Below are 23,584 nucleotides of genomic sequence, written 5' to 3'. Positions count from 1 at the left end.
TTACCATCTGTGATGTTTTACTCCCATCTCCACAGACGAGTGAGGCAGGTTCTTCAGTCTCTGAAGTTACCTGCGTAGATTACCAACAAAGTATACTTTAATTATTAAATAACACAAATTCAACATTTAATCAACATGATTAAAGCTTATGTTTGAATAATTGTTTAGAGCCAAATAACATTTAAGAAATAAGTGTTATCTTTACCTGGTGTCTCCATGGCCATTCAGAATCCCCATAGTTATAACTGATTTCTTCCCCAGGAGTTATGTCCTTTATAGCAAATAAACACAAATGGGGTTTTTTGTCCACTGTGATCATTTTCATTTTGCTGTTGGGGTCCACGTGATCATCATTCACAAGGCGCCCTAAAGAGCCATCTTCTTTGGCAGCATCAACCCTGAAACATTAAAAAACATAATGCTACTATAACTAAAGGTATAATAACAGATTCAATTACACAATACGTAAATGCAAGTCACTAGTTTACTATTACTGTCTATTACTATAGCCATCTTCTTTGGCAGCATCAACCCTGAAACATTAAAAAACATAATGCTACTATAACTAAAGGTATAATAACAGATTCAATTACACAATACGTAAATGCAAGTCACTAGTTTACTATTACTGTTGCTATTACTTGCAGAAAATGCAGTTTGTATTTCTGGTTGACTTACAACTCCATATATTTGTAAGACATTGTACATTAAATAAAGCCATATACATACCATAATTGTTTTCCATTAAAACGGAATTCAAATAAAAACACTTCGAGTGAATTGTCATATATTTTGAGTCTTCTTTCATATTCTTCTTTATGTATGACCTCTCCTCGATACTCAATCAGAAAATCTCCTTTATGAAAGTGAGAAGTGGTGAACACTCCTCGACCTAACAAAGAATTAGTCTGATTAGTCAGAGAAAAGTTTTAACTAAAGATTTAGAGCAGGGTTGGAAATCCCTGACTTAAACATAGGTCTGTGTTACTTACCTTTGAATGAATTTATATGTTTTGCTACAAATCCACCCTTGTCTTTACACATTGATGCATGATATACAGCCTCCTCTTCTGTTTTTTTTTTACCTCTCCTGGGCCTTATTCCTGCCATTTTCTACAAAGGTCCAGAAAAGCAAGTATTTTTTTTGTGATTTATTGTTTTATACATAAAATCATCCTACATAATGAAAGAAACATTCTGTGAAAACATATCCTTGATATTTTTAATACTGAATAATACTGAACGTAATGATTTGACAGACAGCGTTACATATGAAGCTGAAAAATTAAAGACCTGAAACCTTAAGAAACATTATTTATAGCCTAACTCATAGCGATCTATAGTAAGCTCAGACTACTGAGCAGACTAATGTGCATTTCTTAGGGATGCACAAATAATTATTTCAGTAACGTTAGCATTCAGATTAGATTATTGGATTACAGTAACAGCTAAAGCCGTGAAGCACTACTACGAAATTTCGCAAAATAATGTGATCTTAAACAACAATAACGTGATAAACTAGGGTAAACGTACCAATTAAGCTCACCAAAATCTAGGCTACATTGAGACATTTTTAGTTCACAAGATATTGGTTTCAGTACAAGAAGTTATGTAAAAAATAAAATATTAATTTCTCACACAATCATATTTAATTTTATTTTAAATGAATAAAGCATTTCAATTAAGATGTCCATCATTAAATGCAACAAGTCTGGCTGTGCTTAATGGGTAAGTTTTTGTAACCTTTAAGCAACACCCCTGTTGCCAATAAGCTCAACTTGATATTTCTCAGCTTAATCACCTTGTTTTATTAAAAATTCTAGTTTATTTTAAACAACCAAGTTTTATTTGAAGGTACGGAGTCAAGCATCAGATATAAAAAATTAGATCTGGTTAATCCCCAGCCTCATTGGGAAAGGATCTACACAAAGAAGAAATTAAATGAAAACATTCACACACACATATATCCAGAAATATTAATATCACTGATCAGTACCTATTATATAAACTGACTCCTGCCATACTACATTGCTCTCTTTTAACAGTTCAGTTTGTCTAACTTTTACCAAGCCTACCTGAAGACAACCTGAGATTTCCCTTTCTGTCTCTGCACTAAACACACTGCCCTTGATGCGCATCAACACTGATGTGCTCCTTTACTCTCTGGGTCAGAGCTTTCCTGTCTACTCCAAACTTCCTGGACAGATAGAAGGCTACTCATGCCTCTTTCATCTTTGGGTTATGCCCAAAAGTACAGCCCTAGTATTGTCAAAAGTACAGACTTCAGTACCAAGTCAGTACTGAAATTTAAAAAATGTGATGATACCAGAATTCCCCCCTAGCATTTTGAGCGCTGTTGAACGGATTCTTAAACACCTCTGATTGGCCATTGTGTTCACACGCTCAACAGATCTGTGATTGGCTAAAATGATCAACGCTTCAAAAACAGGTTGTCTTCACCAAACGCTTACACAGATACACACAGGAGTGTTAGAAAGCAGGACGTCTATCAGCGGATCCCCACTGATAAACCAATCCGCTGATAGACGCCTGCTTTCAAACACTCCTGTGTGTATCTGTGTAAGCGCCCTGAAGTCGGTACTTTTGACAACACTATCATAAACTTAAGTTCAGTCTAGATTTTGCCATCTTAAGGCTGTGAAAATAAGTCATAAATTATTTTATGAAGATTAACTTAAAGTGACAACTATCAGTTAATATTTAAAGTCTGTTTATGAAGTAATTACATAGACGTTCAATGTGGACGAGCTTAAAGGGAGCACACTGAGCTTAAAGGGTTAGTTCACCCAAAAATGAAAATAATGTCATTAATGACTCACCCTCATGTCGTTCTAAGCCCGTAAGACCTCCGTTCATCTTCGGAACACAGTTTAAGATATTTTAGATTTAGTCCGAGAGCTTTCTGTCCCTCCATTGAAACTGTACAGTATACTGTCCATGTCCATAAAGGTAATAAAAACATCATCAAAGTAGTCCATGTGACATCAGTGGGTTAGTTAGAAGTTTTTGAAGCATCGAAAATACTTTTTGGTCCAAAAATAACACAAAATAAGACTTTATTCAGCATTGTATTCTCTCCCGGGTCTGTTGTCAATCTGCGTTCAGGACTCCGCAGTGACGCTGCTGACGGAAGACGCTGATGACGTGTTATCTGGTGCGCCCGAGCTTCGTTTACAGTCTGAGGGAGACGCACGCTATATTCAAGCTATTCTACATTGTTTGCGTGGATATAATTTTTTTAATGGTGCGTAAATGTGCATGTCGCAGATGAGACACTTTTACAGCGTGCGTTTCCCTCAGTCTATAAATAAAGCTCGGGCGCACCAGATAACACGTCATCAGCGTCTTACGCCATCAGCGTAACTGTGAACGATTGACAACAAACCCGGGAGGGAATACAATGCTGAATAAAGTCTTATTTTGTGTTATTTTTGGACCAAAAAGTATTTTCGATGCTTCAAAAACTTCTAACTAACCCACTGATGTCACATGGACTACTGTGATGATGTTTTTATTACCTTTCTGGACATGGACAGTATACTGTACAGTTTCAATGGAGGGACAGAAAGCTCTCGGACTAAATCTAAAATATCTTAAACTGTGTCCCGAAGATGAACGGAGGTCTTACGGGCTTAGAACGACATGAGGGTGAGTCATTAATGACATTATTTTCATTTTTGGGTGAACTAACCCTTTAATTGGAGCAGCGACCATTTTAAATGTATAAATATTACATAAAATTTAAAGGACAATATTTAGCTAAATAAATAATCAAGGTAATGTATTAAGTTTATACATATTTTAATATGAACAACTATTATTGACAATACTTTTTCTAATTGATGTCACACTGAAGCTGTGTGATTTTCATTGTAGTGCACCCTTTAAATCTCTTAATTTTGCAGTAAGTAGTTATACTAACCCAAAATAAAGGCTTAAACGTTTAAAACAATCACATTTAAGGGACTCCTCTTCTGGTAAAAGTTTTCAGACAGCTTTCAAAATGGTCGCCAGACAGTGTGAACAGAACACATGGAAACCCATATCTCAGTGTGTAATGGTCTGATTTGCTTGAAATTACAGAAACTATGTAGTGACAAACACATCAATTGGTTAAGACGTCAAGTAGGATAACACATTATTTTTTTATTTTTATAATCTGAGCTCAAAGATAGTAACGTTAGTGTGCTTAATGGGTACGTTTACCCTACTTAATATGCTAATAGTATTTTTTTTGTCCCGAAATAATCACTCCACTAATGTTTACTTAGTATGTAATCTTTTTTTAACTTATAAGTAGCAATAAAGCTGCCGATTGTACTGCTAACAAATGACTAAAAATTTGAAATCAACACTAAATTATGAATTAATCTCGCTTCATCAGAACACAAAGATAAATCATGCTTCACCAAAGCTAACTTGATTAACAGTTCCTGCTCTTTAATTTCACAATCGTCTTATTAACATTAATAGTTTAAATCGTTATAAACTAAAAAAGATTTTAACATAAAGAGTAACGTTAGCTTTGTGCTTATCATTAATCTTACCTTACAGGCGATGAGTGATATCGTCGTCGTCAGACATCCACAGATAACGTTAAGGCTTCGGTCAGGTGGGAGAAGAGGGTTTAGTGGTGCTGTTTACTTAGTAAATGTAACATGTGGCTATTATTTTATACTTAAAATATCTTCTCCAATACCGTCGTTGTCGTAGATCTCTGTCATCATGGTTTGAGTTTGACAAATTCAGACATTATGAAGACTTTCTGACGGTCAGCCAATCGGAACCCGCGATTGCATACACACGTATTAATAATTAATGAGGAGACGCAGTACCAAGTCCGGCCTACAGAGGCGCACTTCCGATACACAGGTCATACACAAATTCAGGTTTATGTGAATTATAAAGACATGTGGAGAAATTTTGGATTTCAGCTCCCCCTAGCTATTGGAGCACTTCTACATTGCCCGAATTATGAGGACACCGGCCATGTCCTTATAATCCAAAATGTCCTTATAATGTGGCGTGTATTCATATGAAATGTCCTCATAAATCACAAAGACGCACACACACACACACACACACACACACACACACACACACACACACACACAGTGTGGTGGATATTTCAGGTTTTATGTAATAATTTAAGAAAAATTGTAATTAAAGCATTGTTAAAGTCTCTCTCTCTTGCGAAACATCTTGCGAGGGGTGGCAACACCAATGTACCAAATAGTTTTATTGTGGATTTGTGGCTTGACATATATTCATATGTTCATGAATGTGTATGGGTGCTGTGACTGTCCAACCAAAACAAACTTTGTTGCATTATTTTATTATAATTATATATTTATAATATTATCACTGCTGCTTTGAAACAATCTGTATCGTAAAGAGATATATATATAAAGCCCTATATAAATAAAGGTGACGTGACTTGATGAATATGTGAATAAAACAGCTGCATTTATCACATCTGTTTGAAAAGAGTTAAAGTCCTGTAGTCAATCATTTTATCCCTTAAAACTCATCTATGATCACCAAATTGACACATTTAAATGTTTTTTTCCTTGGAAAATCTTCATGTCTTAAAGGTAGGGTAGGTCAGAATTGTCTAAAAAAAACTTTTATTCAAATTTGTTTAAACTGTCTTTATATACCAATGCATAATTAAAATGCAAGTACTCTGAAATAGAGAGTATAAAAAACGAGTGACTCTAGTGTATTTAATCTTCATTAAACACAGCTCATTAATTCCATTCACTCCCACCTAAAAACGGGTGCGCGACTGCGCGCACGTGGGCAGAGCCAGTAATAGAGCTGGTAAGTCCCGCCCCCTCCGTAAAACCCCGCTGGACCTCAAAGTTGAAAAAGCGTCAATGCAAGTGAATGGGAGAAAATAATTATTTTCTGGTCCCGTTTGAATTGTGCCATGAATGTGAACATATGTTGTCTGTGAATTTTTATATAATCTTTCATGTTACAAGTTTGACAGTATATGGTATGATTCGTCGGCTAGCAGTTGTGGAAAAGACATAACGAGAAAGACTACATGTCGCCTATGTGACGTCACCCCATAAAGTTGACTTACCCGTGATTTTCGCCAACCTCAACGATGTTGTCCTCTCCCTGAAAGAAGGCGGTGAAGTGCACCAAAGACACAGCCATGTCTAGCAGGATCCGTGAGCTAGAGCCGTGAGCTAGTGGTGTTGACGTTTCAAACGCGCCGACAGCAGCGAAGAGTTGTAGTCCACAAAGTGCTCTCACACAAAGTCTACCCGTATCAAACTTCTACCCGCTAAATTGTAGCATTCTTCACACGAAAGATTATATAAAAAATTCACAGACAACATATGTTCACATTCATGGCACAATTCAAACGGGACCAGAAAATAATTATTTTTTCCCATTCACTTGCATTGACGCTTTTTCAACTTTGAGGTCCAGCGGGGTTAGCGGAGGGGGCGGGACTTACCAGCTCTATAACGGCGGTAGTCATGGCGACGGAGAGTGACAGTCGCGCAAGCCAATCCTGTGATTCGTCCCCGAATGGAAATAATGAGCTGTGTTTAATGAAGATTAAACGGTCTAGAGTCACTCGATTTTTATACTCTTTTTATCAGAGTACTTACATTTTAATTATGCATTGATATATATAGAAAGTTTAATCAAATTTGGTAAAAAGTTTTTATATAAATCCTACCTACCCTACCTTTAAAATAGCTTGAATGTAACTCTACACTCTTGCCTCATTTAGTATAAGCGGTTCTATGAATATGCAAATGAGCCCCGCCTCCATTCACTCACACCAGCTCAGAGATCCACTGGTTGACGATCACACGTTGATCTGATTGGTTACAAGGTAGTTTGTGACGTCAGAAACACCAGCGATTTCTAACCGTGTTTTTGAGACTGTCTTTGGTTCACTGCAGTTTTAAAGAGAAAATACTCAGCAATGCAGTCGACTTATGAATTTACACATGGTTTGTCTTAAAGCATATTAAAAACACCACATAGACATATAAACAACACTAAAACTTGATTTTCACCACAGGGGGACTTTAAAAATAAATAACAAAATGTCAGTATCCAGAGCATCAAGTTAAGACTGTGTACTGTATATCAAAAACAGAATATTATAAATGTCTCTGAGCTTGTATCATTACTTCGTAGAAAAGACGAGTTGTTTTAGTAATATTATATTCTGGCTACTTGGATGATATAAATCTTAAGAGCAACAAAATCTTGTGGATTTGTTAACATTAGAATGAAATAGCCTAAAAATAGGACTTGTAGTAATAGTTGTGTTTGTAATAATTATCATTTAATTTCTTTCATTGTAAATATTCTGCTAATATTTTATATTTCAATATAATCCCTGCAGAAATGCACAGATTTTGCCATAAACTGTGAATTTGAATGAGCTTTTATCAGTTTTGAAAGCATGTGTTAGCATTGGAAAAATCTGCTGCAAATATATAGTGTTTTGCAGATGGAGAAATATGAATGACAAAAGTGTTCATGGATTTTGGGAAATATGGTCATTTTGTGTGAAAGCAATGAAAAATTATTCAGAGTTTCGAACAGACTTCTGTTTCTTCAGTATCGACCGATGCTTGTTATCAATTAAAAAAATTGAAACTTTAATACACACATTTATTCTGTTGTGTTATACAGAAGTTCAGCTATATTAATGAAAATTAAAATAAGAGTCTCTGTAATATCTCACTGTTAATGATTTATCGTGCAGCTCCAAGTATTCTGGGTAAAATCTCTCTATTCTGAAACATCAACACAGTTTCACTGATGATCCAGAACCAACATAAAACCCAGGATAGAGCGGCTGAGTGAATGTGGTCTGGACTGTGTGGATGAGGCTCATTGTGTCAGAGACGCTGTAGAAGGACAGAGTTCCTGCACTGTGATCCACACACACTCCTATTCTTCTGTGATCCACACACACTCCTATTCTTCTCCTGATGGGCTTTACAGGGAGAACAGTCTCTATGTTATTGTGTCTGAATGTGTATCTGGAGGAAGAGCAGATCAAACTCCAGGATTGATCATTACGTCCAAATCCGCACTCATAACCCGATCCCTTCCTGCTGAGGCTCTTATATGACACTGATATATACACACGTTCACCACTGCACTCAATCTCCCAGTAACAGCGTCCACACACACTCTCTCTACACAACACCTGAGGCCACCGATCAAATCTGTCTGGATGATAGGGATACGGCTGCTGTGTGTCAGTGTCAGTAATAACTCTGTTCCTCTCAGACAGATGGAGGCGTTTATTCACTGTGTTCAGATCCAGAGTCAGCTGATGAGAATCTGATGGAGAGAAAACACATCAGAAACAGGAATTATGAATCTGTCTGATCTTTTAATGTATCTGAACTCTTCATGAATCAATGTATAATCATTTACATGATCAATTATAAAACTCGTTTTTCTGCTTGTTTCTTAGTGACTCACATTGTAGGAAGTCGTTCCTGGTCTTGGGATTCATGTTGGTGAATGTGACTGTGGAAATAAACAGACATGAACAGTGTGAAGAGAAATGACAAGATAAAATACATCCATTTCTAAGACGTTTCTAATCTGATTATAGAGGTTTGAAATCTTGATATGTGCAATGGCTTACACTAATAACTATATAACATTAATCCAAGCAGCTATTCCCATTTGCAGTGTTCATTGCCAGCCCAGCAATGCCGTTCAATAAATCCACCTCAGAAACGTTGTTGAAATAAAAGATGAAAATCTCCGGTTTTTATTCCTTGGTTTCTGGTTTACAACAAAGAATGTGAGCTGAATAATACACTTATTCTAATTGCTACTGAAAATAAAAAGAAATAACTAGAAGTTAGCAATTATCAGTTATCAGGTAAGAAAACCATTTGCTTCCACATCTCTCAAGATCTGAATCGCGTTCTGAGAATCAACATAATGTAGCCGGAGTATGCATACTCTTAAAGAGGCAGTATACTATTTTACCAAATCTTACAAACACATGAAAAATCCTATAAACACATGAATTATAGAAAGCTTTTAACCTTTTAAGTATTATTTAACATTTTGTAACCATTACATGAACTACTAAAAGAAATTATTTACTTGTTTAAAGGGGTCATGACATGAGAAACCAAATTTGCCTTGATCTTTTGGTATATAAGAGGTCTTTGTACCATTAAAACGTCCTGCAAGTTTCATAGCTTAAGACGTCCTCCCCATTATAAACGAATCATTTATTTAATCAAGCTCTAAATACAGCTCGTTCTGGATCCATGGTAAGAAGTGACGTCACGGTACGAAGTGACGTACCAGCGTTTGCATATGACCGCCTCCAGAAGACAGCTACGCTTAAAGCGCAAGGCAACTACGCTCACTTCGTATATCGTTGTCGCGCCCGCGCGCCGCGCGCCTCACAAGTGTTCAGTGGACGGACAGCGAGTGGGTCTGTGTACAGCGAGATTACGACGCCGCAGATGTGCTGTTCCTGGCTGTGGACAAACAACATCTTTGAATACGCTGCGAAAGATCCAGTCGTCAGGGGAAAATGGATGCACTTTATTTTTTGCGGACGTCTCAGTCACGGCAGTGTTAGTTTAAGCGTTTGTTCTATACATTTTAAGGATGACTGTTTTGAGCTTTGCCAGAAAACTGTTGCTCAAAGATAAGTCCGTGCCGTCTATTCTGGGCTCAACAACGACGACGCAAACTGTAAGTAATGTATTTAAAACTTTAAACTACTTTTTAAATACGCTGAAAGATCCAGTCGTCAGGGAAAAATGGATGCACTTTATTTTTTGCGGACGTCCCAGTCACGGCAGTGTTAGTTTAAGCGTTTGTTCTATACATTTAAGGATGACTGTTTTGAGGAAAAAATCCCAATATGATGCTTGGCTTTGCCAGAAAACGGTTGCTCAAAGATAAGTCCGTGCCGACTATGGGCTCAATAACGACGACGCAAACTTACTTTTTACCATGGCTAATATAAACACATTTGTATAAGAGAATCTTGAAAATATGTCGCCTTTCTAGTAGGCCTACATGTGATAGAAAATTAAAAATGTTGCCTTTATCAATGCTGCATCTTCTAAGATGGCCTGTCTGTGCATGCATTTTTGTCCGTGGTACACCCTATCATTTCATTGGAATTAGTTAAATAATGTTAAACTGTTAGCAAATGAAGCTATTGGATAATTATGCAACAATAATCCATTTTCAAGTGTCTCGGGTTAATTTTTTTTTATTAATTCAAAATAGTTTCACTTTCCATGTGGACACGGGCTGATCCAGTCTTCGTTGTTGTGGTGATGGTTCATTTTCCTCTGATTCTGGCTCAAACATAATAAGGTTTTATCATTGCAAGAGCCATCGCTTAGCATGCATCACCCGCTATTAAACAGTTACGCCGAATCCGCAAACGTTCTGGCTGGGGGCGTTAATAATTGATGCATTGGCACTGACGTTAGCCAATCATAACAGTGGGCGTTAACACTGAACTCTTAAAGGGGAAACACCCCCAAAACAGACTGTTTGAATCAGAGGATGAGAAACAGGGTGGGAAAAGGTCATAAATCACTACATTTTAAAAGTTTTTGGTAAAAAAAACTATAGTAATACTATAATTGCACCTAAGGGAACATAATAATAAAATAAAAAAAACCATGTCATGACCCCTTTAACATTCATTCTTATTCACATTGCTATGAATTGTACTTTGGCCTCTACATACCCGACCCCTAATTGCCTTCTATCCTAGAAGCAATTATAACTTTAAATGTCTTTCTTTTGTGTAAAGCTCAGTAACAGTCCTTCTCATACTGCTTCTTGAAGTAAGCAGAGTTTAGTTATCGGCCTTTCAAGTTCGTTCGTCTTTGTCTTGACTCGAACCTTGCGGACCATTCCATGCTCGTCCTCCATAGTCTTAACGATTCTTCCCATTAGCCACGATCCCCTGGGGGCTGATTCGTCGACAATCAAGACTACATCGCCCGGTATGAAGTTCCGTGATGGATGGTTCCATTTCTGTCTTTTTTGGAGGTGAGGCAGATATTCCTTGGTCCAGCGCTTCCAGAATAGATCGCTCATATACTGGACTTGCCTCCATCTTTTACGCGCATAAGTATCATCCTTATGGAAGAGTCCTGGTGGCAAGTTGGGGTTAGTCTTGAGCAGAAGTAAGTGTTGTGGGGTAAGAGCTTCCAGATCATTAATATCATTGGATGGCATAGTAATAGGCCTACTATTCAGAATGGCTTCACATTCACAGAAGAACGTCTGAAGACCTTCCTCATCCAAGTTTTGTTCTTTCAGCGTAGCACCCATGATTTTCCTGATGGAGCGAATGATTCTCTCCCACACCCCTCCATGGTGGGATCCGGATGGTGGATTGAATAACCATTTGATGTCACGTTGGAGCAAGCTATTCTCAATTTGTGAAGTATTCCACTCCTTTATTGCCTTTTTGAGCTCATGATTAGCTCCAACAAAGTTGGTCCCATTGTCAGATCTCATCTCCTTCACCTGACCTCTTCTTGCAATGAAGCGACGCAGAGCTTGAATAAAAGAGTCTGTTTCCAATGATGTTGTCATTTCTATGTGGACCGCACGACATGCAAGGCAGGTAAATATCACCCCATATCTTTTTACAGATGATCTTCCACGTTTAATGTTGAATGGCCCAAATAGATCCACTCCCGTTCTGGTGAAGGGTGGTTCGTCTGGTACAACTCTGTTTCTTGGTAAGTCCGCCATCATTTGTGTGCCTGATGCACCATGTTGTCTTCGACAGATAATACACCGTGACAGCATTCTTCTGATTGACGAGTGAGCACCAATAATCCAGTACCTTTGACATACATGAGACAAGACATGATTACGTCCACTGTGTCCCAGCCGCTCATGTGAATCCTGGAGAATCAGATCAGCCACACGATGGTTTTTAGGCAGGATCATCGGGTGCTTGGCTTCGGCTGGCATGGATGCTCGACTGAGCCTCCCTCCAACACGAAGGATTCCCTCTTCAAGTCGTGGATTCAGTCTGAATATTCGACTACTCTTCTTGATGGAGTCCTTTCTCCGAAGAGCAGATATCTCCTCTTGGAACATACTTTGCTGACAATAACTGATGATATCCGTCTCAGCTTGTCGCAGATTGTCCACGGTCAGGTAAGTCTGTTTGAGACTCCTTTTGTAGTTCAACATCTCCCTGTTCACCCGTTGCTGATCACTGTACAATCCATTCATCTCCTTTCTCTTCCTTGACAGGTTTACCAGGGTTCTCTTGAGTCGCGTGAGCCACGCCACAGCTTTCTTGAGATGTATCCATGAAGAGTAGTATCGAATTAGTTGTTGCATTGCATCAGTGCTTTCTTTTGCCATTGTAGCATTGACAAGTACGCCCTTCTTGACCTCAGGATCTTCAGCCATGAGCTCTTCGTGGTGATCGTGCTTATCTGGCCATTCCCTTTCAGGTTTACTAAGGAAGACAGGCCCTGCAATCCAAACTTCATTCTTCATGAAGACGCTCACTTTTTGTCCCCTGGAGGCGCAATCGGCAGGATTCAACTGAGTGTTGATGTAGCTCCATTGTTGCACTTTTGATGCTTGCAAGATTATGGCAATCCTGTTCGCCACAAATGTCTTAAATCTGATGTTCTCATTTGCTAAGTACTTGAGTACAGCAGTACTGTCCGTCCAAAACTTGGAATCTGACAGTGGCAACTGTAGTTCTTTCTTCAGCATAACATCCACCTTCACAGCTAAGGCAGCTGCCGTCAGCTCCATTCGTGGGATAGTTGGTGGTTTAAGGGGTGCAACCCTTGCCTTTCCCATGACAAATGAGCAGTGTATTTGGTTTCTACTGTTTTTCTGGACTAAGTAAGTAACAGTACCGTAGCCTGTTTCGCACGCGTCACAAAAATGATGCAGCCGAGCTTGCACTGCTTTCCCAAACTCAGGTGGCTTAAAGCACCGATCCACTCCAAAGTCAGTGAGCTGTTGAAGTTCTTCAGTCCACTCTGTCCATTGTTGTGCGAAATGCTCTGGCACAGTGTCATCCCAGCCTGTTCTTAGTCTACACAATTCTTGCAAGATGTTTCTAGCTGGCAGAATGACTGGCGACAACATTCCCAGTGGGTCGTAAACTGAACTCATCGTAGACAAGATACCTCTCCTGGTGAGAGGCTTCTGCTCTATGTGCACATGGAACTTGAACTGATCTGACCGTATACACCACTGTACTCCCAAAGCTCTCTTGATGGCGAGTGAATCCTGGTCAAGATCGAGATCTTTGACTTCTGTTGCCCGGTCCTCCAGTGGAATGTTTAACAACACATTTCGATTGTTCGTTGTCCATTTTGTCAGCCTAAAACCTCCTGTTTGACAGATGGCCTTCAAGTCTTGGAATAGTCTGACTGCTTCTTGTTCAGTGGCAACTGATCTTAAACAATCGTCTACATAAAAATTATTTAAGACTGTATCCACTACTGCAGCATCAAACATGTTCTTGTTGTCCTCGGCACACCTTCTCAACGCATAACTCGCGCAACTTGGTGAGGAAGTGGCTCCAAACAAGTGTACCTCCATTCTGTACTCTTGCAGCTCTTTTGAGGTGTCGCCGTCCGGCCACCACAAAAACCTGAGAAGGTCAGCATCTTCTGGTGGGACTTTGACTTGGTGAAACATCGATTCCACATCCGCCATGACTGCGACTCGCTCTTGACGGAATCTAGTCAAGACACCAATCAGACTGCTTGTCATGTCAGGCCCTTGCAGTAATTGTTCATTGAGTGTGGTTCCTTGATATGCAGCACCACAGTCGAATACCACTCGCATTTTATGCTTTTTAGGGTGGTAAACACCGTGATGCGGAATAAACCACACCTTTCCATCATTCCGTTTTAGTTCTTCTTCTGGGACCTTTACAGCATAGCCCTTCTTTATCACATCATTCATGAAGCTGACATAGTCCTCTTTGAACGTCTGCTTTCTCTGAAGCTTCTTTTTCATGTTGAGCGCTCGTTGCTCTATCATTGCTCTGTTGTTGGGCATTTTCACATCTTTGTTCTTCAACGGCAGACCAATAGAGTAGTGGCCGTTGACCAGCTTTGCCGATTTAGAGACTCTGTCCATAAACAGTTGGTCTTCCTTAGACATCTCCAACTGCTCTCCTTGAGCATTCTCAGGAAAATCATACTTGAATTGCTGAGTCCACAAATCTTCGAGTCGAGCCACTGAGATCCGATTCATCTGGATCTGCGGGTATCCGTTCTTTGTCCAGCTTCTGATGTTATCACGCAGCGGTCCGTTTACTGTCCATCCCAACGCTGTGCGTACTGCATACGGCCCATCGTTGACACTGCGGATTACCTCTTCTGGCTCCAAAGCCTTTGCCACATCAGTCCCAATCAGAAGACCGATATCAGCATTGATCGAAGGAATTCGTACACCTCGTAGATGTGGCCACCTATCCACGTCTTTTTGGGTTGGAATGTTCTCTTTACTTGCGGGTATAACCTTTTGTGCGAAAACACCTGTAAGTTCGATAAAGTCATCACCTTCTAGGCTACTCACTTCTAGGTCTGATACAGCTTTGCATGAGACTGTCTTTTGGTCTCCCATAGTAGTGAGTAGGATGTTCACATTTTTTCCTTGCAAGTGAAGGTCGTTAGCCAGCTTGTTAGTACAGAAGGAGGCGTTACTCCCTGGATCCATGAATGCATAACAAGTCAGCACCTTGTTGCCTTTCTTCGCCTTTACTCTCACGGGAACGATGGCGAAGACACTACCTGTACCCCCGACCCCAGTCTGAGAGCATGCTTCCCCTGCATCCACGAATCCACTGACAACGGTTTGCTCTCCCTTTGGAGACTCCTCTTTTTGCTCCTCATGTGAAGCTTCTTCCCTTGATAAGTCTTTAAATTTTTGCTTTATGTGTAAGAGCGTAGGGTGTGTCGCTGAACATATCTGACAGCTCTTCTTTTCTTCACAGGCATTACTCATGTGTCCTCTTATAAGACAACTGAAACAAAGTCCTTTGCTCTTAAGGAATTCAAGCTTTTCTTTGTGCAGCTTTCTTTGGAGCTTCTTGCACTGTTCCATGGTATGATCTCCCTGACAGAAGATACAAGGTTTCATGAAGGCTTTGTCCATGTTTGTTCCCTTCTCTTGAGCTTTCTTGTTTCCGGCACCAGCTGCATATTTCTCAGCTTTCTGTTCTTTTAATTCAGTGGCTAAAGTTGTAATGTTTTTCTTTCCACTTGACCTTTCAGTCAGGCGCTTAGTTTGTCCTAAGATTTCACCAAACACAGGGTGTGAAGCCATTTCAGCCTGTGTGTTGACAAATGACACTACGTCTTTGAACTTTGTCCGCCGATCTTGCTTCTTCTGAATGTCTATGGCAACACTCCTGAATCTCTCTCTCAGCCTGTATGGAAGCTTTGAGATGATCGTGCGCATGTTAGCAGCATTTTCCATCTCTTCTAAGTACTCCAGATCCGACATCGCATTATTGCAGTTTGTCATAAAGAGGGCGTATGCTTCAAGTGCCTTGGTGTCATCTGCTTTAATGGCAGGCCAGTTTAAAGCCTTATCCAGGTATGCCATGGATATCTTATATTTATCACCAAAGCGTTCCTTTAGCAGTCTCTTGGCTTCAGGGTATCCTTGATCTGGATCCATATGAAAACAGCTGCGCACTAAGTCATTTGGTTGTCCATTTGTGTGCTGTTCTAGATAGTAAAGCCGATCTTTGCTGTTTTCAGTCTTGCTTTCTATGCGGTGCTCAAAGGCTCTCATGAATAGACGATATTCTAATGGATCTCCTTTGAAAACTGGAATGTTCGGTGATGGCAATGTAGATAGCCTTTGCTGCTTTATTAAGCTTTCAGTGATGTCATTTTGTCGTTGCATGACGGTAACCAGATTATCTGTGTGATCATCTGAAGTGACAGGAGCTCGTATCGCGCCTGCGCCTCTTTCACTAGTGTGGTTATGCCAAGTTCCACTGCTAGATACACTTCTCTTACTGTGGCTGACATCACGTTTCCTTGTCGCAGACGTGGCTATTTCCACCATACTGCCCTTGGTTCTACTTGACACATCTGAACATTCATATTTCCTTATCACGGCTAATCGTGCATCCATTGCAGCGAGCCCTGCTTGCAGCTCCAACTGTTCTTTTTCAACCTTGAGCTGTAGTTCCTGTTCATCCAAAGTCTGTCTTTTTCTTAATGTATCTGATTTGACTAACAGAGCAGCTCTCTCTAATTCAACCTTTAAGCGCTCAGCACGCGCTGACGAAGTTGCAGAAGTAGTCGAAACAGACTTCGATTTTCTAGACTTACTGGTGGCTGACACACTATCTTCAGGATGTATCTGCTCATTAACCTTGTTAGCCTCTTCTCTGCGTAGTATTGCATCCTGTAGCCATGCATTCACTTCTTGCACAAATTCTCTGTGCTCATTATTTCTTGGCTCAAACCAATCCCTTTGATCTGTGTTCAAATTCTCTACGCAATCAATCTGGCAGAATAAGTCTTTAACGTCAGCATTTATTTTACTGAATTCCTTTATCTGTGTTTCATACTTTGTCAACAACTCCTTTGTTATGATTTCCACATTTGCATCATCATCCATTAAAGCATGCAATTCGTTTTTTCTCGCAGTAAGTTGTCCTAAAATAGCTCTTCTGGAGCTCATTTTAGTTTTCAAACTATATTCCAATGCTTTAAGTGTTGGTTTAACCACTCGCTTTTCCTCAATTGGGCTTACCGTGGCTTCTTTTCCTGTCTCCGTCATGATTGCTTTGATATTCATTCAGTTCTTCTTTTTCTTTTTTTTTTCAGTCACGCAGCAGCAATGACAAACTCGTTAAGTCCGTTAGCAATCCACTTATCACTCACCAGCCACGAGCACAGCGCATGATCAGTCAGTCCCTCGTCGAAACTTTCATTAATGTTCCACTTGCCGCAAACCTCTCGGTTCGATGTCCAATGTCAAGCGGGTTTTCTTACTAATATAGAGGTTTGAAATCTTGATATGTGCAATGGCTTACACTAATAACTATATAACATTAATCCAAGCAGCTATTCCCATTTGCAGTGTTCATTGCCAGCCCAGCAATGCCGTTCAATAAATCCACCTCAGAAACGTTGTTGAAATAAAAGATGAAAATCTCCGGTTTTTATTCCTTGGTTTCTGGTTTACAACAAAGAATGTGAGCTGAATAATACACTTATTCTAATTGCTACTGAAAATAAAAAGAAATAACTAGAAGTTAGCAATTATCAGTTATCAGTTATCAGTTATCAGGTAAGAAAACCATTTGCTTCCACATCTCTCAAGATCTGAATCGCGTTCTGAGAATCAACATAATGTAGCCGGAGTATGCATACTCTTAAAGAGGCAGTATACTATTTTACCAAATCTTACAAACACATGAAAAATCCTATAAACACATGAATTATAGAAAGCTTTTAACCTTTTAAGTATTATTTAACATTTTGTAACCATTACATGAACTACTAAAAGAAATTATTTACTTGTTTAACATTCATTCTTATTCACATTGCTATGAATTGTACTTTGGCCTCTACACTGATATTAGATGATGCAGGACTCATTTCTGAGAACAGATTAATCTCCAGATGCTCATATATAAAACACTCGTATCGGATTCCATCCTAAATTTCAATGGATTTCATCCTACGTCACATAATTTATTACTTCTAAACCATCAAGGGATGTTTGTGTGTGTTCTGTAGAGTTGATGCACTTGCTCACGTTGCACTTGAATTTAAGATGGACTGTGATTTATAAAGTGGGATGCATTTAGGAAAATGATTTGTGTATGTTTTATAAATCATAGGAACATTTCATAAACTGTTGTACGTTCATATTTGGGATGTTTCTACACACGTCTGTATAAACGAGGCGCAGGACTTTACCTCCGTCTGAGATCTTCTTGATCTCCTCTTTGCAGAAATCCTCCAGTTTGTCTCTCAGCTGACGGACAGATTCTCTCACGCCATCAAAAGAGGAGAGAGAACTGAAGGAAACGTCGGGTTCGTCTGTAGATTCAGGAGGTGCTGAGAGAGACTGGAAACTCTACAGAAAACAGAAATCATAACTCATCATCTCCACACTTCAGCCAATAACCTGCACTATATCAGATCTGAGCGGCTCTTGTGGACTCGACTTCTCTTCAGTGACTCGCTTCAATCCAGCACTTTCACACACTCAGATCATTCTTCTCATATTCAGCATTTAATGCTTCAAACTCTAGTATTTCACACTTACACTCCTTGTGGAAAAGAAAGTACCGTAACAGAAATAATATACTTTTTAAGTGCAGATTGGCTGTAATGTATTCAGAAACTTAATTGCATGTTATTTGCAGTTAAATGAATGTGGTATAGTTTCATGTTTTTATTAAATGCAAATATCTGAGCTTTAGTGTGTTTTTGTTGCCCTGCTTAAGTTGGTCTCATTCTGCTCTCATGAAATGTTTCTCTGTGAGTCTCTTGCTCAAGTCCACTATGATCCAGTTCTTCTAGATCTCTGTTACCTGCAGGAACTGGATGTGATGGTGTGTGTGTGAAAGCTGCTCCAGCTCAGCGTCTCTCCTCCTCAGATCATTGATCTCCTGCTCCAGTCGCTCCAGTCGTCCTTCAGCTCGACTCACTGCAGTCTTTTCCTGATCTCTGATCCGCTGTGTGACCTCAGAGCGGCTTCTCTCAATGGAGCGGATGATCTCAGTGAAGATCTTCTCACTGTCCTCCACTGCTGTGTGTGCAGAGCGCTGTTACACACACATCACAATCACACAGTGAGTTCAGTGAGTCCAAACTGAGACGTCTCACACTTCTCTTCTTCTCCAGACTCACCTTATGAGACTCCACATCCTCTCTCAGCTGATGAAGATCTTTCTGTCTCTGCTGGATCCTCTGCCGGATCTTCATCTGCGTCTCCTTCAGCTGTTTCTGGAGGACACACCAGTGACAGGGAATGACACAGAAAACTAGCACACAACAATTAAAGCTACATGAATCCCGAATTGGTGGAGGGTTAAACATCTAGCATTGTAAGTTTATACTGTAGGTTCAAACCACTGATTCATAGTTTCCTGAAATGAGATTATGAATGAATATGAAACTGAAATGTCAGCAGTATTTCATCAGTGCCAGTTTTATATGAATACTTCACCCTAAAGTTTTAATTCTGTCATCATTTACTCCCTCATGTCGTTCCAAACCTGTATGACTTTCTGTCTATTGTGAGACACAACAGAAGATATTTTGAAGAATGTCTCAGCTGTTTAAAATATGATGCCACAATCTCATTGGTTCTTGCATGTTACATGACTAAACATCATGATGTCATCACAAAAGCAGTGTTTTTGATGTCATCGTATTTGATTTGTGCTCTGCGTACATGAGTTGATCAATTATTTTATTTTATTTGTGAATCAAAATTGGTCCTTTAAAAAATAAGTGATTTTAAAAGTAGCATTCCTTTAAAAAGTATATGTAAATAATATACTTTAAAATAAGTGTGAACTGAATGTAATGTTTACAGACACGTAGTTGCATGATAATTGCCATTAAATGAAAATGTATTATAGTTTAAATTTATATTTAAAGCAGTTAGTGAACTTAAAGGCCATTGCACACCGAGTCCGAAATTCGCATCCGAAATTTTCGCACGTTAAAAAATAAATACGACCTCACGTTATGTCAATCACGCTTGCACACTGCCTCCGAAACTTTCGTCCGTCATAAAAAAAATCGAAACGGGTTCGATTTTCTGCGTTTTTCGCATCCGTAACAAGCAGTTTGAATGGTGGTTTGACAATTCAGAGCCACCGAATCACGAATACGAAAAAACGCATACGAAAATTTCGGACTCAGTGTGCAATGGCCTTAAAGGGTTAGTTCACCCAAAAATGAAAATAATGTCATTAATGACTCACCCTCATGTCGTTCTAAGCCCGTAAGACCTCCGTTCATCTTCGGAACACAGTTTAAGATATTTTAGATTTAGTCCAAGAGATTTCTGTCCCTCCATTGAAAATGTATATACAGTATACTGTCCATGTCCATAAAGGTAATAAAAACATCATCAAAGTAGTCCATGTGACATCAGTGGGTTAGTTAGAAGTTTTTGAAGCATCGAAAATACTTTTTGGTCCAAAAATAACACAAAATAAGACTTTATTCAGCATTGTATTCTCTCCCGGGTCTGTTGTGAATCTGCGTTCAGGACTCCGCAGTGACGCTGCTGGCGTAAGACGCTGATGACGTGTTATCTGGTGCGCCCGAGCTTCGTTTACAGTCTGAGGGAGACGCACGCTATATTCAAGCTATTCTACATTGTTTGCGTGGATATCATTTTTTTAATGGTGCGTAAATGTGCATGTCGCGGATGAGACACTTTTACAGCGTGCATTTCCCTCAGTCTATAAATGAAGCTCGGGCGCACCAGAAATACACGTCATCATCAGCGTCTTACGCCATCAGCGTAACTGTGAAGGATTGACAACAGACCCGGGAGAGAATACAATGCTGAATAAAGTCTTATTTTGTGTTATTTTTGGACCAAAAAGTATTTTCGATGCTTCAAAAACTTCTAACTAACCCACTGATGTCACATGGACTACTTTGATGATGTTTTTATTACCTTTATGGACATGGCCAGTATACTGTATATACAGTTTCAATGGAGGGACAGAAAGCTCTCGGACTAAATCTAAAATATCTTAAACTGTGTTCCGAAGATGAACGGAGGTCTTACGGGCTTAGAACGACATGAGGGTGAGCCATTAATTACATTATTTTCATTTTTGGGTGAACTAACCCTTTAACACTGATATTTAAGTACTTCTTCATATGTCATTTCATAATTGCTTCAATTGTTTTTAAAATATAGTTTGTACTGTCATATGTACAGACAAGCAAAATTATAAACTAAAATATACAGTAATAATGAAGTTGTACATATAAAAATATATTACCTTTAAATATATTGAATAACACACTACAGTAATTTTAATCAAGTACTTTACGTGTTAGTCAACACATCACAATAAGTGCACTTCTTTAAGCATGACAAAAGTCACATTGAAATATTATTAAAATGTACTTTAAAGTAAAACTTTTAACTTGACATTACAAAGTGTATTTATAAAGTGAAAGTAATGAAAATGTACTATCTTCACGTGCACTTAAGTGGCCTTTCATTTAATTTATATTATTATCTCCAAGTAGGCTACAGTTTTTTTTATATATATATATACTTTTAATTTGAAGTACACTACAAGTGCACGTTAATACAATTAATTGCATTTCCTTTTTAACCACTAGTTGTTCAAATTACTTTCATGCTTTTTATCCTTTTTGGAGTTTGAAACTTTTGTACCTCATTGACTTTCAATGTATAGACTAAACTAGACATTCTTCAAAATATCATCTTTTACATTCCTCAGAAGGTAAACCGGTTTGGAGCAACATGAGTAAATGAGTGAGTAAATGAAGACACTTTAATTTCTGTGTGATCAATCGCTCTCAGTTCATACCTGTGTCTCTGTCCTCTGTGCTGCAGTTGATACAGTTTTGTGGTTTTTATGTTCATACTCTTTACATCGCACACAAATGAATTCTTGATCAGTGACACAGAACATTTCTAGCTCTTTATCATGTTTACGGCAGATCATGTCCTGCAGTCGTCCAGTGGCATCGATCACTTTGTGTGGTTTACGAGAGTGATATTCCTCATGACGGTCAAAATGAGTTTGACAGTAAGACTCCTGACACACCAGACAGGACTTGACGGCTTTGTATTTTCTTCCAGTACAGACGTCACACTCCACGTCTCCAGATCCAGCGTAACAGTCAGCAGGAAGTTTAGTCTTCTTCAGTTTCTCCACCAGTTCAGCCAGAATGGTGTTTTTAGCTAAAGCAGGTCTTGGACTGAAGGTCTGTCTGCACTGAGGGCAGCTGTAGACTCTCTTCTCATCCTCCTGATCCCAGCAGTCTGTAATGCAGATCTTACAGTAACTGTGTCCACAGTGGAGAGTCACTGGTTCCTTCAGGAGATCCAGACACACTGGACACATGAACTCATCCGGAGAAAATCTGGCTTCTGCCATTTTACTGCATGAATACAGCGACACAAACACACAACAGCTCAACAACACTTCAGTTTCTGTTTCTCTGAACTGAGGAGTTAGTTCCTGCTTCTGTGTTTGAGTGACGTGTGTAAAACAGGAGTGTCTGTAAAGCAGCTTCCTCATTCCTGGTGAAGAAGGAGAGTCACTTTCTTTCACGAATGCATGTTTCTAGGCTATATACTGTGTCAAAGTAATGTCAATATGTAAAAAAAATAAAGTTCTAAGATAATACAGATCATGCAGTTAACATGTATTCATTTAGGCAAAAACGACGAGCTCATTAACCCTTTCCTTACCAGCGTCTTAAACAAATAATAATAGGCTACCAGCAACTGCCAGCGTTTTATCATTTTCACAAAACTTTCATAACGCCCAGAATATTATTTTTGTAGCCTATACATATCTGAACATATATATCAAGATAAATAACAGAACCTCTGATTTTAAATAACAACCATTTTTTTAAATTCTAGCTTTAGGATTTTTTTTATTTTTTTTTATCAACACTTAATTGTGGGAAAGTTTTAAAAAACAAACAACAAAGTAACATTTTAAACAAAAAAGATGGGAAAATTGTGTTTGTTTTCAAAGACTTCAACGTGCATAAGCAATTAAAGGTGCTCTAAGCGATGTCACACATTTTTTAGGCCAAACATTTTTTTGTCACATACAGCAATCTCCTCACTATCCGCTAGCTGTCTGTCTCCTGAACACACTCTAAAAAAACGCGGTCTCTGTAGACACCCCAGGCTCCACAAACAGCAACAAAAACAAACTGGACTAACCCGCACCACAACATAACAAACAGTGTTCCAGCCAATAACCGACAAGAAGGATTTGGGGGTGGGGTTTGGGTTGTTAGTGATGAGGAGGAGGGAGGGTCTAGCTAGCCTCCGTTTTGTTTGGCAATAGTTCGAACGTCAACAAGAAGTGACGACACCCAGGATCGCTTAGAGAACCTTTAATGCTTTTATCGCTTTTGTTTCTAGTTCTTTTCCCCTGTGTTTTGATCAGGAGATTCTTTACTCTTTCAGGAGATGTGTGATAGCGCCCCCTACCGTATAAGAGTTAAAGCAATTATTATTGCAAGTTGATTGATTGATTGAAATCTTTATTTCGAACATGAGAGAAGAAGAAAAAAAAATATAAAATAAGATACAATAATGTCCAAAACATTAAGAAAAAATAAATATATATATATATAAAAAGCAGCAAACAAAGTATCATTTGTCATGATCCTGGTTCTTTCCTTCTCGGTTTTCTTCCCTCTGCCTCCCTCTGCTGGTCATAATATGTCATACCTTCTCTTTCCTTACATTCTCGCGCACACACCCTTTGCCTCTTCCTCTCATTACCGTCAGCTGGCTCTCATGATCATCT

At 39.0% G+C, this 23,584-nt stretch overlaps 1 protein-coding gene and 1 long non-coding RNA gene across 4 annotated transcripts; both read right to left on the bottom strand.

The window, feature by feature from the left end:
• On the bottom strand, positions 1-5,057 carry LOC307004910. 2 transcript variants are annotated; one of them, XR_013799182.1, is made up of 6 exons: positions 4,721-5,057; positions 4,569-4,623; positions 993-1,113; positions 730-892; positions 206-398; positions 1-70 (listed from the first exon to the last, which is right to left on the bottom strand). It is a non-coding gene; the product is annotated as an uncharacterized lncRNA (long non-coding RNA). The 2 variants fall into 2 exon arrangements; XR_013799181.1 differs by having other exon boundaries at positions 4,569-5,057.
• Positions 5,058-7,068: 2,011 nt separating this feature from the next.
• Positions 7,069-22,288, bottom strand: LOC307003238 (tripartite motif-containing protein 16-like protein). Of its 2 annotated transcripts, XM_079621441.1 has the most exons (6): positions 21,611-22,288; positions 18,924-19,019; positions 18,605-18,838; positions 17,985-18,144; positions 8,503-8,550; positions 7,069-8,358 (listed from the first exon to the last, which is right to left on the bottom strand). In XM_079621441.1, the coding sequence occupies exons 1-6, from the start codon at positions 22,181-22,183 to the stop codon at positions 7,811-7,813; spliced, it is 1,659 nt and encodes a 552-aa protein (XP_079477567.1). In that variant the 5' UTR covers positions 22,184-22,288; the 3' UTR covers positions 7,069-7,810. The 2 variants fall into 2 exon arrangements, with proteins under 2 accessions (XP_079477567.1, XP_079477568.1); XM_079621442.1 differs by lacking the exon at positions 8,503-8,550 and having other exon boundaries at positions 7,622-8,358; positions 21,611-22,276.
• Positions 22,289-23,584: the final 1,296 nt, after the last annotated feature.

The sequence above is a fragment of the Phoxinus phoxinus genome, assembly GCF_949152265.1.
Source record: "Phoxinus phoxinus genome assembly, chromosome: 1".
NCBI lineage: Eukaryota > Metazoa > Chordata > Actinopteri > Cypriniformes > Leuciscidae > Phoxinus > Phoxinus phoxinus.
The sequence above is the reverse complement of the archived record's forward strand: the minus strand, read 5'-3'. Positions and strand labels throughout refer to the sequence as shown.

Coding starts and splice junctions, on each gene's coding strand:
- LOC307003238 (XM_079621441.1), bottom strand. CDS start 22,183: ATGGCAGAAGCCAGATTTTCTCCGGATGAGTTCATGTGTCCAGTGTGT. Junction 19,020..21,610: donor CACAGAGGACAGAGACACAG/GTATGAACTGAG, acceptor TGTGTCCTCCAG/AAACAGCTGAAGGAGACGCA. Junction 18,145..18,604: donor ATCACATCCAGTTCCTGCAG/GTAACAGAGATC, acceptor TGTTTTCTGTAG/AGTTTCCAGTCTCTCTCAGC.